At 37.9% G+C, this 14,842-nt stretch overlaps 1 protein-coding gene across 1 annotated transcript in view; it reads right to left on the bottom strand.

Moving 5' to 3' along the window:
* Positions 1–14,842, bottom strand: part of SOBP (sine oculis binding protein homolog) — a gene marked incomplete at its 3' end in the record, with an annotated part of 160,460 nt that overhangs the window by 123,718 nt on the left and 21,900 nt on the right. Inside the window, exon 2 of the mRNA XM_083356034.1 lies at positions 8,276–8,414. Within this exon, the coding sequence (XP_083212160.1) occupies positions 8,276–8,414 (139 nt within the window). The remainder of the gene's footprint in view (positions 1–8,275; positions 8,415–14,842) is intronic.

The following is a 14,842-nucleotide window of genomic DNA, read 5'->3' as shown; positions in this document are numbered from 1 at the left end:
AACTCTCTCCACAATGAACAATCTTTTCTCTATTTCATACACAATCTCATTGCTAATTACAATATTTTTCAAGTGCTAAAATAGTATCCTACAGAAAGCCAGCACAGAGCCTTCTCAAAACTGGTAGTTTTAACAGTTGAACTGGAAGATGCATTAAAAGTGCTCTCTGATCAATCATAGTATTTGCTCATAGTAGCTGCCAAAGTGGTTGGTAATATTCTTAAGGACTGAGTTGTCTATGGACAACTATATTTTAAGAAGAGACAAGTGGTTAGCGGCAAAATAATTGTTCTAGGATCATGAGTTGCAACTTAGCACACAGCAATACCAGTTAAGAAACAAGGCAAAGAGCAGTTATAAATATTCAGTTTTCAGTGAAGGGTAATTGTGGTTTATCATACATACTGAACTTAGGTTAGGGTTTAATTGTCTGGAGTGTACATAATTCAGGAGCGTATTAATGCAAGCTAAAGTATCTGTCTCCAAATGATTAAAACAGCCACATCTTTTGCAAGTCTCATGCAGCTGCTTTAAAGGTCCTCAGCTGTATTTCCCTGTATGTTGAGAAAATGTGCTTGACAAGATTGGCAATGTGATCTATAGGCTGGAGCATTCTCTCCTATAAAATTACATTTAGGATTTTTTGGAGGGTCATGGTAGGGTTTATAATAATACTATGCCCAATAATTTTATCACAATAATGCAGAGTCATATGTGAGGTTGCACTGCTATCAATACAGGAACCAAAAATGGAAAGCATCATAAGCAAGGTAATTTTGCTCAATCCTCCTTTCAAATTTTATAAACTAACTGCTCCCAGAGACTCAATTCTTCAGGAGATAATAGTCTATTATTTGTTCCAACAAATGTATATATAAGTAATAACCAATCAATGCAATATTTTACACTAATAATATAATGGCAGTTAAGTAATTAGTTGACAATTAAATATGAAACCATAACATACAGTATATGAATTTAGCACATTATTCAATTCAAACAGAAAAAGGCAAATAGTTCAAGGAAAAGTACATTGAATTCAAGCGAGGGAAAGATAAAACAGGAATTCAGAAAGTGACAAAGATTTCAAGCAGTTGTTCATTCTATATTTCAGCAATATCTTGTCACAACAAAGGCAGACAGAATTTTGGAGGTTTCCTGCCATGAAAAAAGAGAAAGAGAATTTGACAAGTGGTAAGCACCACTTGTCCTTTTTCACAAAAATTGCTTCACTTGCTAATGGGAAATAAATACAGTATACTGTTTTGGAATATATATCTATTCCAAATATATGCATATTAAAAACCGCGCTGCCTAAGGATAAACAGTAACTCTACCCTACTCACAAAAGAAAAAAAACCACATATATGCAACAGCAGAACTTATCCAGCTTCCTGACCCAAACATATGGAGAAACAGCAAGGTCTTCAGTGCCTTGCAAAAGGCTAGCAAGAGCTGGAGTCATCCAGAAGGATGCTGTCCAACAGCGCAGGCTCTGACACCAAGAAGGCACTATTCCTGATCCAACAAGATGACCTTGTTTGATTGACACACCCTCTCTACAAGATCCAGTGGGTGATCAGAGACAATGGGAGAAAAGTAGTCCCACAGGTAGTCTGGCCCTATGCTATGTAGGGCTTCTAAGATTCTAGTCATCATCTGCACTCAGAAGCCTAGTCCTGGAGCAGCAGGTAATATGGGTACCAAAAGCTGCCTGTGTTGTGATTCAGGGTCAGCCTGTGGGTTCGGCAGTTGGGTCGGATGACTCAGAGGAGGAGGAGGAGGGGGGTGTCGAAGAGCTTGATGAGAGTCCTCAGTCAGGCCCCTCTCATCTGGTCACGACGCAGACCCAGCTGTGTGAGCCTGACAGCGTGGATGAAGATGACCCACAGCTGGCCCTGTTCAAGGACGCCCGACGCAGGAGGCAGTCAATCAGGAGTAAACAGAGGAAGGCAATGGGGCTCCTCGGAAGGAGGCAGAGAGAAGCCACGCCCTGAACTGTATTTAAGGGGGAATGCGTAGGAGGGCTGGTTTGCTGAAGGCAACCGCTTGAAAAGCTGCTGTTTCTTGGTTTGTCTCTTGTTCTATTTGTTTTTGTAGCAATAAATTTGGCAGGCGTAATTCCAACCTCTTGCCTTCTTGTAAAAGGGGTTGTCCCTGCCTTTTCTGCAGGGCCAGTAGCAGGCTGGTACAGAACAGCCTGTTCCATTGCATTCTGGGTCAGGAAAATGTTGGACCAGGTGACCTGGTTGGGTTAATAGTATTGTTTCTGGCTTGAAAAAAGGAATTGCCAACAACTAAGTGGCCCTGACAAGATTTTCCAAACTCCTTATTAACAAAAGAGGAAAAGTTGATAAGTCACTTAAAAGTGTAAGACTATTGCTTTGACTAAGGAAAGTAATGTCCTAGCAAGAGGCACAGGAGACTAGGAACACTGAAGTATGGATTTATCCTTTCCACATCTGTCACTGTTTCATTGACTCCTCAATAATGCAAATGAGAAAAGATGAGTAAGTTATATTTAAGTCTTTTTAATATTCTTTTAATATTACAGCTGCTGCATACTAAATTGTTATGCTGTATATACAGAAGGTCATGGAAGGGATTAGTGGGGACATCCCACACCCCCCACTTCTTTTCAAACTGCCATTTTCCCCCCAACAAGATATGCTAGTCAAGACTCCTAGTGCACAAGGACATCAAATTTGCTATAGGAGGAAACTGTTGCCTGTAATCAGTGCTTGTTAGCTTACCCATATCATTACAGTTGCACAAACATTGAGCCAGTTTGGGAACACAATTTAAAGGATGGGAACAAATCCCCTAATACAGGGGTCGGCAACCTAAAAAAGAAAAAGAGCCACTGGGAACCGGTTCCATCACAAATTAAAAAAAGAGGGAGCAAACCTTTGGGGAGGTGCGCGCGTACCTCCGCGCGAAGGGGCAGGGGCGCCGCTCTTTGCGGAAGCTGCCGCGGCCCGTCTGCTAAGCTGCCGCTTTCGGCAGCTTCACAGACGGGCCGCGGCGGGCTTCCTGAAAGAGCGGCACCGCTGCCCATTCGCGCGGAGGTACGCGCGCACCTCCGGTCGTTCGGAGAGGTGCGCGCGCACCTCTCGGAATGGGCAGGGGCGCCGCTCTTTGCGGAAGCTGCCGCGGCCCGTCTGCTAAGCTGCCGCTTTCGGCAGCTTCACAGACTGGCCGCGGCGGGCTTCCTGAAAGAGCGGCACCGCTGCCCATTCCGAGAGGTGCGCGCGCACCTCTCCAAAGGTTTGGGGAGGTGCACGCGCACCTCCACCCATTCGGGGAGGTGCGCGTGCACCTCTCCAAACGGGCGGTGCCACTCTCCATTTGGAGAGGTGCGCGTGCACCACTGCCCGTTGGAAGAGGTGCGCGCGCACCGGGCGGCTGGGAGCCGCAAGAGACGGCTCAAAGAGCCGCATGCGGCTCCGGAGCCGCAGGTTGCCGACCTGTGCCCTAATACAATGGTGGCATGCTCTTATAGCATCACAGATTGTGGTTTACATTAACTCTTTCAAAGGATTCATTGGAGACTAAAGTAATTTCTTTCCTTCCCCAATTCTATTATATAGCCACAATTTTAAAAAAAAAAATTCTGCAGCCAATTACAATGAAACTGCATCAATAAATAATCTATAAATCAAAATCAACGAAGACTATCCAGGCTAGATTTTCAATAATGATGGTGATGGTGCCAATGATAATTTTTTTTATTGAAAACTTTTACAGTAGATTTTAAACATAAATTGCCCCCACCTCCCCATAAAACCTACCCTTCCCTCCCTCTCCCCCCAATTTCCCCCTCTCCCCATAAAACCCACCCTTCCCTCCTCCTCTACCCCCCCGACTTCCCAGAGCTGAATACAGGGTATTGCATCTAACAAGCTTGAGCTAGAATATGCTAACTATCTATAAATACACTTTAAATCCTATCGCACTTTAACTCCCGTTAAGCATAACTAAACAATAATACATCTTATTAAATTCTAATACTCATTCATATGCTAAATAAAACTTTTTAGTCCCATATTTATTCAGAATGTAATCAATCCATCTTCTCCATTCCGAAATGTATCTTTGCTGCAATTAACCTTTCAAATATACTGAAATTTTTACCATTTCTACTAAGTTTGAAACTTTTAAAGTCCACTCTTCTATAATAGGCAGATCCTCCTTCTTCCAATATTATGATACCCAAAGTCTTGCTGCCGCTATTAAATTCTATTCTATAACAATACAATCTGTAATAATGCCCAACAGAAATAACTGCAAAGAAAACCTTATCTTTTTCTTAAATATCTTCTACTTATTCCACCAAATTTTAATCCAAAAATCCCTTTGCTCTTATAGGTGCATATATTCAAATTAAAAGTATATTCTTCCCTTCTATTAAGCTTTGTTGCCATCTTTTGCAGCTTGAAACTTTCGGAACATATCTTGCAGATCCATAAACACCTGCCTCTTTGGTCTCACTCCTCCCACTGGTTCGGTATTAGTAGATTCTTGAGCTGTGATTTTAGAATACTGTTTCTGTTGTTCCTGTTGTCGTTCCTTTCGTCTGGTTGCAGCCCGTGTCATTATTTGATCCTTTGGCTCTTCTAATAGTACCAGGGCTGCGCAGTTTCCAAAGTTTGCTGTGCTTCTTTTACAATCAGCGAGGTTATTTCTTCACCATACTGTATTCCTTCCATTTGAGGCTGTCACGCTCCTTTTTCCTTTCCTCTTTTGAATTCTGGGAGTGGCGGTGAATCTACTTTCAGTACATTACAATAAAAATCTCTTGCCTTCAGAACTGTATTAAGACGATATCTTGTACCTGCATAGTTCACCACCATCCCAGTTGGTATCTCCCATTTGAACTGGATCTGTCATTTTTTAAATTCATCTACCAAGAAACCAAACTCTTTCCTTTTTCTTAAAATTCTTGATGGAATTTCTTTCAAAATTAGGACCTCTTGATCAGCCACTTTAAATCTGTTATTATAAAAAGCTTGAATAATCGCATTTCTAATTGTTCTCTTTGTAAAATAAACAACCACATCTCTTGGTAGTTTTCTTTGCCTGGCAATCCAAGAGTTGACACGAAATATTCTATCTATTTCCCTTATAAAATCTTCAGCTCGCCATCCCAATATAGGTGCCAGGGCCTTTGCGAATGTCTCTTCCAAATTTTCTTGTGGGTTTTCTTTCAGACCTCTTATCCTCAAAGCAAACTCCATGTCTCTATATTGTATCATTACCACCTCATCATCAATCTTATCCATTTTATTCTCAACTTCTCAAATTTTAGCTTCCAATATCAAATTATTTTGGTTAATTTCTTCCACACGTTCATCCAAACGCTCAATACAAACTGCCAACCCCTGGCATGCCAGTAAAATATCCTTTCTTATTTCCCTCACTAATGAGCTCCGCAATTTGCTCAGATTGAAGTTTTAACGCCTCTTGTAAGTCTTTTAATGTTAATGTTGATGAGGATGGTGCAGGGGATGGCATCAAGGTCTGAAATACAGATTGTTGTTGAGCTGGTGATGCCCCCGCACTTCTGGAAACAGGAGCTCTAGGCGGTTTAGAAGCCATTTTAACACTCATTAACTTTCGTTTCTCACTTTCACTTTTTCACCCAGTCCTTAAACAAATCACAGTTCAACTTAGAAACCCAGGTTGCAATTTTGTTGCTTTCCTTTTAAATCTCCGAATCTTGTAAATCTCTTTTGTACCAGCTTCAAATGTTTTTTTAAAAAGTCTTTTACAGCTTTTAAAAGTTCATTCTGGTGCCATCTTCCTCCCCTTTCTTTTAAATTAAACTCTGGAGAAGAAAAAACAATAACTCCCCAGAGTTAAAGATCTTGAACTTGCAATTTCAGAATTCTCCTGCTCAGCTCTGCTTGCATCCGAGTAATCCAAAGTTCAATATTGAATGCAGGGATGGTTGCCTGCACCCTTCGCTCCCCAGACTAATAATTCTGGGGATCTAGGGGAGCTCTACCTCTACCTGAATGCTCACCCCCCCTTTTCTGAAGGGGGGTTCCCAAACCGCGAAAATATATATGTACAAACAGTACATAACTTCCCCTTGCTGTAGTTCAAATAAAAAAATAAAAATAGCAATATAAGGTTTCTTCTCCACCTATCATAATCCTTCTTCCAATATTAGTGGCTATTGTTTTAAAGAGGGAAAGACTAGACTTATTAACATTATATATGTAATAGATACAGAAGCCCACAGCTTAAAGACCCAGGGTCACATACATCCCACAAAAGCCTTGAATTGCAGCCCCCAAAGATCTCCAGAAATAGTTACCACTGACACTTCATTTTTAATGGGTCCGAAAGAGGAAATTAATTTCATGACTAGACAATATTCTGAAATTATTTAAGGCATCATACTAGAAACCAGGAGACCATGAATTCTAGCCCCACCTTAAGCACAAAGCCAGCTGGAAGACCCTGGGCCAGTCACTATCTCTCAACTCTAGAAAGGAGGCAATGGCAAACCACTTCTCAAAGCCTTGCCAAGAAAACTGCAGAGATTTGCCCAGTCTCCAATAATTCAGACGTGATTAAGTGGAAGAAAACAAAACAAATCAAAATAAAAAACAAATGTACTTTTTGTCTTCTTCTATCCAGTATTGGGAGTAGGCATTTCTCCCTCACTGAAAATTATTCAATAATTAAATGCACCCCTAAACTGTGAATTCTGTTATTGTGAATGAATCGCTCCATCTCTCCCATAAGTAAACATCTACATTTCAAATAAAAAATAAACACTCACAAACAGCTAAGAAGAAAATAGTTTTCCCTCTCAAAACTCTTCCAGATAACCACCCTCAAAATTCCAGACATCCAAACTGACATTCAAAGGAAATTCAATTCAGTTCTACTTCTACAATTTAAGATATTAGGACAAAGTGGGTTTCAAAGGAGGTGCATTAGTAGGGCTGAGCCAAAAGTAAACAAATTATATTGTGGCTTAGTGCAATACTTGAATCCAATTAATATCCTATATATGTCGATTTCAAGTATTATTTCTCCCTCCTTTCCTCTGCCCTCCTTGACCCATCACACTATTAGCAAGTTGGAGTGTTTCAGGTGAAACTGGTTTATTCAGATCTTACTTTAGGTGTTACTAGAAGCTTTTCCATTCTTCCAAAAGTGTTTCAAATTGAGTACTAAGCAAGAATGAGGTCATACAAGGCTGGAACTTTGTCAGAGTGATTAAAACAGCACCATAATGCTATTCATTTTCTGAACTCAGAACAAAACATGTTAAACTTGAAACGGAGAACATTAATAAACAGTTTAAATATACTTTCTCCACCAACACATTTCATGTCCATACACATTAGATTACCATATGGCACTAGGGCAAGGTTTGTTTTAAATATAATTGATTGAACACGTGATAGTACCCTAGTTTAGAAAAAGTGAGTTCATGGATTACATTAAATCAAAATGACACAAACCGCATTGTTTTAATGCAGAGCATGACTTTTGGCCAGTAACTCTGTGTCGACCCACTTCACAGGGTTGTTGTTGTGGGGAAAACAGGAGAAAGAATAATTATTAGGTATGTTCACCGCCTTGAGTTATTCATAATAATAATATATGATATAGCATGGGAGAAGTTGCAAGAAGTTATGTATGGAAAAGCCCAAACATGAATAGAAAGCTGTAACAAAATGAGACTTATAGCTGAGCAAAATGTGGGGCTATGAGCTACTGTATTACTGTATTGCAGAAGAGAAAGCTCTGAAGGCAAAGGATTGTGATCTACAGATGAAAACCTGAATATGACTGTTACATATAAATCTGTTTTCAACTGATAATGACCTCTGACTGCTGTGTTGTGACATGGACAATTTCACTGCAGTGATCTACGTTAAGGGGTTTTTTTTGCAGATGGTGTTGCAGGTTTCTAAGTAAAAGTTTAGGCACAACTGATTTTTCTTCTTCTTCTGAGGAACAAAAGAGAGATGGGTTGGCTTCTTCTCTCCTGTTTTTGTCACCACTCGCTGGAAATATAGTTTCTTGGAGCTGGTTATATGAGAAAGAAAAATTACTGTTGTGTTGCAGACCCATTTGACTAATCTTTGCTCCTCCTTTTACGCGCTGGAAGACACCATCATGAACACATACGAGCTCATCTTTTAAGACTCTAAGTAGAATTCCACCTAGTCCTAGGTGAATTTGGGAAGTTCTTATGGCTAATCCTGTTTAGCAGGAACAAACAAACAAACCTTAAATGATATTTTACCTTTGAGAACAGAAATGTGCTGTCGGCTCTCCCCGTCTGCAGAGTAATTCCTGAATTCAATATCTTCTCCATCTTTTAATTCAACCTTATCGTAACCATACCAGCCAAGGAGCTCATTCATAGTGTTTTCTGCAAAATTCTGTAAGAGAAGAATTACCTACTTATTTATGCAATCAATAATCATTTAGAACCAAAAGAATGAATACATAAATCAAAATCTATTTTGCACTGTACCGTGAAATAGCAGCTTTGTCCCACCTACTCTAGACTAATGTTCATTTATCAAGTCACATACATAGAATGTAAACCATTTAAATCTTTGAATGACATATGTAATTATGACAGGTTTGCATGAATTTGTAATTTAAAGAAAAATATGAGAGGGTAGAGAGCTATTTATCATTCTTTGCACATGAATTGATAGTCAGCAATATATTTAACACATATTTTTCATAAAACTTTATATTCTGTGCTTCTATAAAGTGTTTAAAGCACACCAGGAGAGCAACAGAAGAACTGGAATTGTTTCTCAGGCACTCGCCAGTCAATCTCACTAGATTACAGCAATTCAAATTAATATACAGGCCACCACTTCAAGCAAAGATTCATTTAAGCCAAATCCGATAAAATAGAAATGCAGATAATTATAGAAAATAATGCAGACATATTTCAAATTGTGTTAGAAACCACTAATTCCCATTCTCATATATTGTTCTTCCAGAGTAGTCGCAGCTATTTCTTTTCTATTTGGTAAACATTATGGGGCTCCGTGTTGCCAGCTTGTCTTGCTTTTTTACAAAACTTTTTTTTATCTTTTAGATGGACTTTCCCACTTCCACCCTAACTATAAATAGTTTCTTTATTCAGTAAACTAATATACTGTTTTCTTTTCACTTGCACAAAGGCACTTTCCCACTTTCTTCCTATCTGCAATTGGCAATTAACACAGACCTTTCAACACTGAAATGGTGCGATCATGAAATCAATGGCCTAATTAGTAATTAGAAAGTGGAGCTGCCCTCTGGTACCCCAGAAAGCAGGAGCCTTGGGCTGAACCTCTCCCCCTTCTACCAACACAAAATCAAAGAAAAGAAAAGCCATACTTTTCTGCTGAAATATACTATTGATCAACAACCTGGTGGTTTCTGCTGCAGATTGAAGATCCTTACCCGAAATAAAGAATAATTTTTGCAAACAAATCTACCACTACCAAAATGTCATTCAAACTCTCAATACCCAGTAATAACATTCAAAGAGACAGTTAGTCCCAAGATCTTTTCAAAGAGGAAATTCAGTGTAAAAAGTCAGTTGGCTTAGGTAAAAATCTGGCATGATGGCAGATATGACAAAAGGAAACATGTCTTTGTATTTTCTTTGATGTGAGTGAGGCTACCAAAAATCCCAAAGGTGTTTAGTTTTGAACTGCCAGGATGTCCTACACCATATTTTTGTGACCGAATTTCAAGACTTCTTCCCTGATAGAAAAAGAAAGTACAGATACGGTACAGAGGAGTGATTCCCTATTTCAAGAAAAGGCGAAGGAATTAACAGGAGTTATCCTAATATTTATTTAGCTGAACCCATATGGGTATTTTTCCCTCTGCAAGTATTCATTAAAGTCAGGAATGTGCCCCCCCCCCCACTCCCAAGGTCTCAGTAATCAAAGTTAGTTTGTGTTTGCATGAGAGAGGCAAAACTGTTAGATTTAAGATTCTGGCTATTCCAAATTCTAATCTATAGCTATTCCAAATTCCAAAAATATTTTCAATGCTAGAAGCATCCTTTTTTGGCCAAGAGCTCCTTTTTTTTTTTTTTAAAAAAAAAGCATATTTCCATTCAGCAAGTAAAAAAAAATCTGGAATGAAAGACATAGTGTCCTAGATCTTTCCCTCCATCAGTAGTACCCTGTAGAACAAATGCTTGTGGTGCAAAGTCCAAGGTATTTGTTTGCATCATAGAAGGACAACTGAAGACTACACTGCACAGCAGGACCTGGGAGGCAAAAGCTACAGTATTTCAGATCCTGGAATCTGAAGTGTCCATGTAAATTGAATCTATTTCTTTATAAGCTAATCGAGAAATCTGGTGTGTTCTGCACAATCAGATATAAACTGCTTGTAAAAGCTATACATTCCCCCAAAACATGTCTATGGAGATTCTCAGTCATCCAGATCATGGCTGTCATAATGGTGCTTTTCAAAAGGCAACTGAATTTTCTTTATTTTTCCTTGAAGACATTTCACTTCTCATCCAAGAATCTTCTTTAGTTCTTCATTTCTGAACTGAAGAAGCTTCTTGGATAAGAATCAAAATGTCTTTAAGGAAAAATAAAGGTGCCTTTTGAAAAAGCAACTTTGGAACTCCCAAAACATGGTAGATCTTTGGCATTCCCTGTGCCTTGCCAGGCAAGGTAGAAAACACATTCATATGGCCTTCTTTCCACCTGGCCCGTAACTGAGTATATTGAAACCAAGTTTGAACAATCTTCTCATCTCGCAAGAGGTTATACGGCTTCAAACACCAAACATTTCTTTCCAGACTTAAAATCTCCTTATACGTAGTCACATCATGTTTGAAACCAACATTTATGTTTTCTATTGTGTGTTTTGGAATTGCCCACAATGGCATCTTACAGTCTAACTTATGTCTATACTTCTTCCAAACTCTCAACAATGCCTGTCTTAAAATATGCACTTTAAACACATTATCTACCTTCTTATCATACAACAAATATGCATGCCAGCCAAATAACAAGTCGTGGCCCTCAAGATTTAATAATCTCTCTTGTATAAGAAAACTGGTTTTACAATGACTGATGAAAATTTGATAAAGCAAATTAGAAATCAGGGTCCAGCACATATCAAACGGATATATCTTGCATTGATAGAAATTGACTCAGAAACAGAACTTGTTAAAGATTGTATGATAAAATGGGCCCAGAATATCCAAGAAGTTATTACAATGGACACGTGGGAAAAGATCTGGGTGAGGAACGTAAAATTTACACAAGCTCAAAATTTAAGAGAGAACTTTTATAAAATGTTTTATAGATGGCATTTAGATCCTAAAAAGTTTGCAACTATGTATCCGAATTATCAGCCAAAATGCTGGAGGTGTGGTGGTGAAGATGCAACATATTTTCATATTTGGTGGACTTGTAAAAAGGTCAAGGCTTTTTGGATAAAAATTTGGTGGAATATGCAGAAGATCTTCAAGCGAAGGATAAAGTTTTCTCCGCAACTTTTTTTGTTGGGTATAATTACAGATGCTACGGTTGTGGACACTAAATTGATGTTGAATCTAATTACAGCAGCAAGACTTTTAATAGGTCAATATTGGAAGAAGGAGGAACTGCCGACCATAGAAGAATGGACATTAAAGGTTTCTGACCTGGCAGAGATGGCAAAGATCTCGGCTTATTTGAAAGATCATTCGCAAGAACGTTATATTATGGAGTGGAAAAATGGATTGAATATATCCAGAACAAATATGGGACTAAAAAGTTTCATTTAGCATTTGAATAAGTCTTCCTTTCTATTTTCTTTTCTCTTTTCTTTTCTTTTTTATATGAAATGTTAGTATTGTTTGTAGTTGTCTTATTTGAGCTAGAGAGTGATAGATTTAAGAATTTATTGTTGGTAGCATATGGATGCTTATGATTGTTCTTTGTTTTTATACCCTGTACTTAGCTCTGGGAAGTTGGGGGGGGAGGGGAGGGGGGAAGGGGGGGAGGGGTAGGGAGGGATAGGTAGGGGAGGGGGAGGGGGGATTGTTAAAGATAAAATGTATTTTAAAACTTTTCAATAAAAAAAACACATTCATATGGCCCATTTAAATGCTTTCTGAAGGGATTCCATAGCCCAACTAGTCCAATGTAAGGAGAACAAAAGCACATTTCTCCAACTTGATGTATAGCTTGCATACAAAGTAATTCAGAACATTTCTACATGTTCAGTATGGGCCACCAAAATGTCTGAAAAAATTAAAATATAAATATAAAATATAAATATAAAATTAAATTAAATATAAAATTCAGATCTCTGAAAATACTTCAGTCAACGAATGTCATAAAATTAAAGGACAATTCAAAAGGTCAAGAGACAGCACTATGTACTTAAACTTTTTGTAATGCATATCAATATCAAACTGTAAACGTCTCTCAAAACCGGTTTAATTAAAAATGCTCACCTACTGTAATAGTTCCAGGAAACCAGACATAAATGGAAGCTGCCACTGATCTGTAACAATTACAGAGTTCAAAAACTCTGACACATTCAAAGTGCCATCTTTTTTTCTCAAGGAAAAAAAACTAAGAAAAGGAGGTAGAGGAGGAGGATTTCTGAACTCTTGTTACAGATTGTCATTAATACTTCCCTTTAAACAAATCAACTCTATTTTGCAGGAATCTAACCTCTAGGAACCAAGGGATAGTGTAATGGCAGTAATAATGAGGAAGAAATATATATGTCACTTTCTTTCAAAAAACACCAATGAAGATGGAGTATTTTTCTAATAAATCAAAAGGAATAGCTTTTGAATAGAGGTAATTTGAATGACAAAATTTAAAGTGCTTGCAAATAGTGTCAAGTGTCAATAATTTCTACCCACTAGGTAGACTTGACATAAAAATCAACTCTACAGGAAAGCTAAAAGTATGTTTATTGAAACTGGCTATAATAACAGACCCTTGCCAATTTGATTGTGAGGTCTCCCCTCATCCTTCTTACAGTTCAATTAATTAGGGAGGTATCGGTCTCTGCCACTTCCAAAAACTATCTCGCTGTGGACTTTAAAATGTTTCAGCCCTTTTGCCTATGTAACAGTTCCTGCATATCTCCATCAAGGTTATCTTTCTTGCTATGTACAATTTGTGATCTTGACCCATCTGGTCCATTTCACTGGTCCACTATGATCCCAGTGAATGACAGAATTATGAATTTGTAGCTAGTCCACCCCATGAAGAGGAGATTAAATAAAACTGCAGTGTTTCTAAATGGTCTTCAGTGATGAAATGAAGAGAAGCAGTAAAACAGAGTTTGGACACAAAACACAAATGTCTTCCATCTATGGTTTCAATGTGTACTGATACTGAATATTCTATTGTCTCATATTCACGGTACAACAGTCTTATCAATAAAATCAGTCATCTCTCCTGTTTCCAATACAGGCAGTACTCAACTTACATTTGTTTAGTGACAATTCCAAATTAACTTAATACCATTTTTCAGTCTTATGACCGTGGCAGCATCACATGATCAAAATTCAGACATGTATTTGGCATGTATTTATGATGGTATCAGTGTCCCAGGGTCATGTCATGACCTTTTGCAACTTTCCGCCAAGCAGTGTCTATGGGGAAATCTGATTCACTTAACAACCGTATTACCAACAATTGCAGTGATTCACTTAAGAACTGTGGCAAGAAAGATCATAAAATGGGGGGGGGGAAACTCACTTAACAACTGTCTATCTTAGCAACAGAGATTTTGGGCTCAGTGGTGGTCATAGGTCCAGGACTATCTATAATGCAAAAAGTTATATAATAGACCCAACCTGAAAGCACAGAAAAATAGGATGTATAAAACAGACTGTTGTTTTTTTCCATCTTAGGTCCTGGTAGCCTAAGGCCTCCACCTGTTCTAAACTCTTGAAAGGGAAAATGTTTTTGTTTGCTGAACTCTCAGCTGGAGGCAATTTGGACTTTTATTAACAACATAATCTTTGATTCTACAGATAAAAACATCATAGTCATTTTCTGTAATAAATTAAAGATAAAAGATTGATACAAACTAAGTAAAATATAAAAAACAAAGAAAAAGGTAAGTACAGAGCAATAGGAAAAAAATAAGGTAAAAAGATATATAAAAGATGACTCCCCCCCTCCTCCAGGCAACAATGAACAATTTCCACAACTTAACACCTTCTCCAATATTTTAATAAGAAAAAAGATACATTCTTCCCATACATCATCCTTTATAAAAAGTTAAATTATAAAACTTTCATTTACTTCTAATCTGCAAAGGGCAGATTGATCTAATAAATCAATTCTGTATTCCAACTTACCATTTTTTTCTAAGAAATCAAACAAAAGAAATCTGTCCCCATTTATAAACATATTTGAAGCCTCATTATTCAGCCCTGGTCAAAAAGAAATTCCATTAATAGCTATCAGAAACCAAAACATATATATTAACCCTAATCAAATAAGTCCATTTTGAATTCCTTCTGTTTACTTTTCTTAATATTTAATCCCATCAAATAAAGTCCCACAAGATGATTACTTATCAATTTCTCTTTGTCCCCTCTAAGGAATAATTTAATTAACACGTCCCTTTTGTAAATCCAAGATAAGGCAGCTTTCAAGTAACTCTTCTGGTTCATTATTTGTATGTCTCCTTTAATTATTAAAACATCAGCTGGTTTTATTTGTAAATCTATTGTACCGACTTTTTCTATATCCTTATTTTCGGCATTATAGCCAATTTAGGGGATAAAAGTTTAACAAGGCCAACCGGTGCAAATGATCAGCATTTTTTCCCCAATATCATTACATGCACAAAATCTCTC

Source organism: Vipera ursinii (genome assembly GCF_947247035.1).
Source record: "Vipera ursinii genome assembly, chromosome: 1".
Lineage (NCBI taxonomy): Eukaryota > Metazoa > Chordata > Lepidosauria > Squamata > Viperidae > Vipera > Vipera ursinii.
The sequence above is the reverse complement of the archived record's forward strand: the minus strand, read 5'-3'. Positions and strand labels throughout refer to the sequence as shown.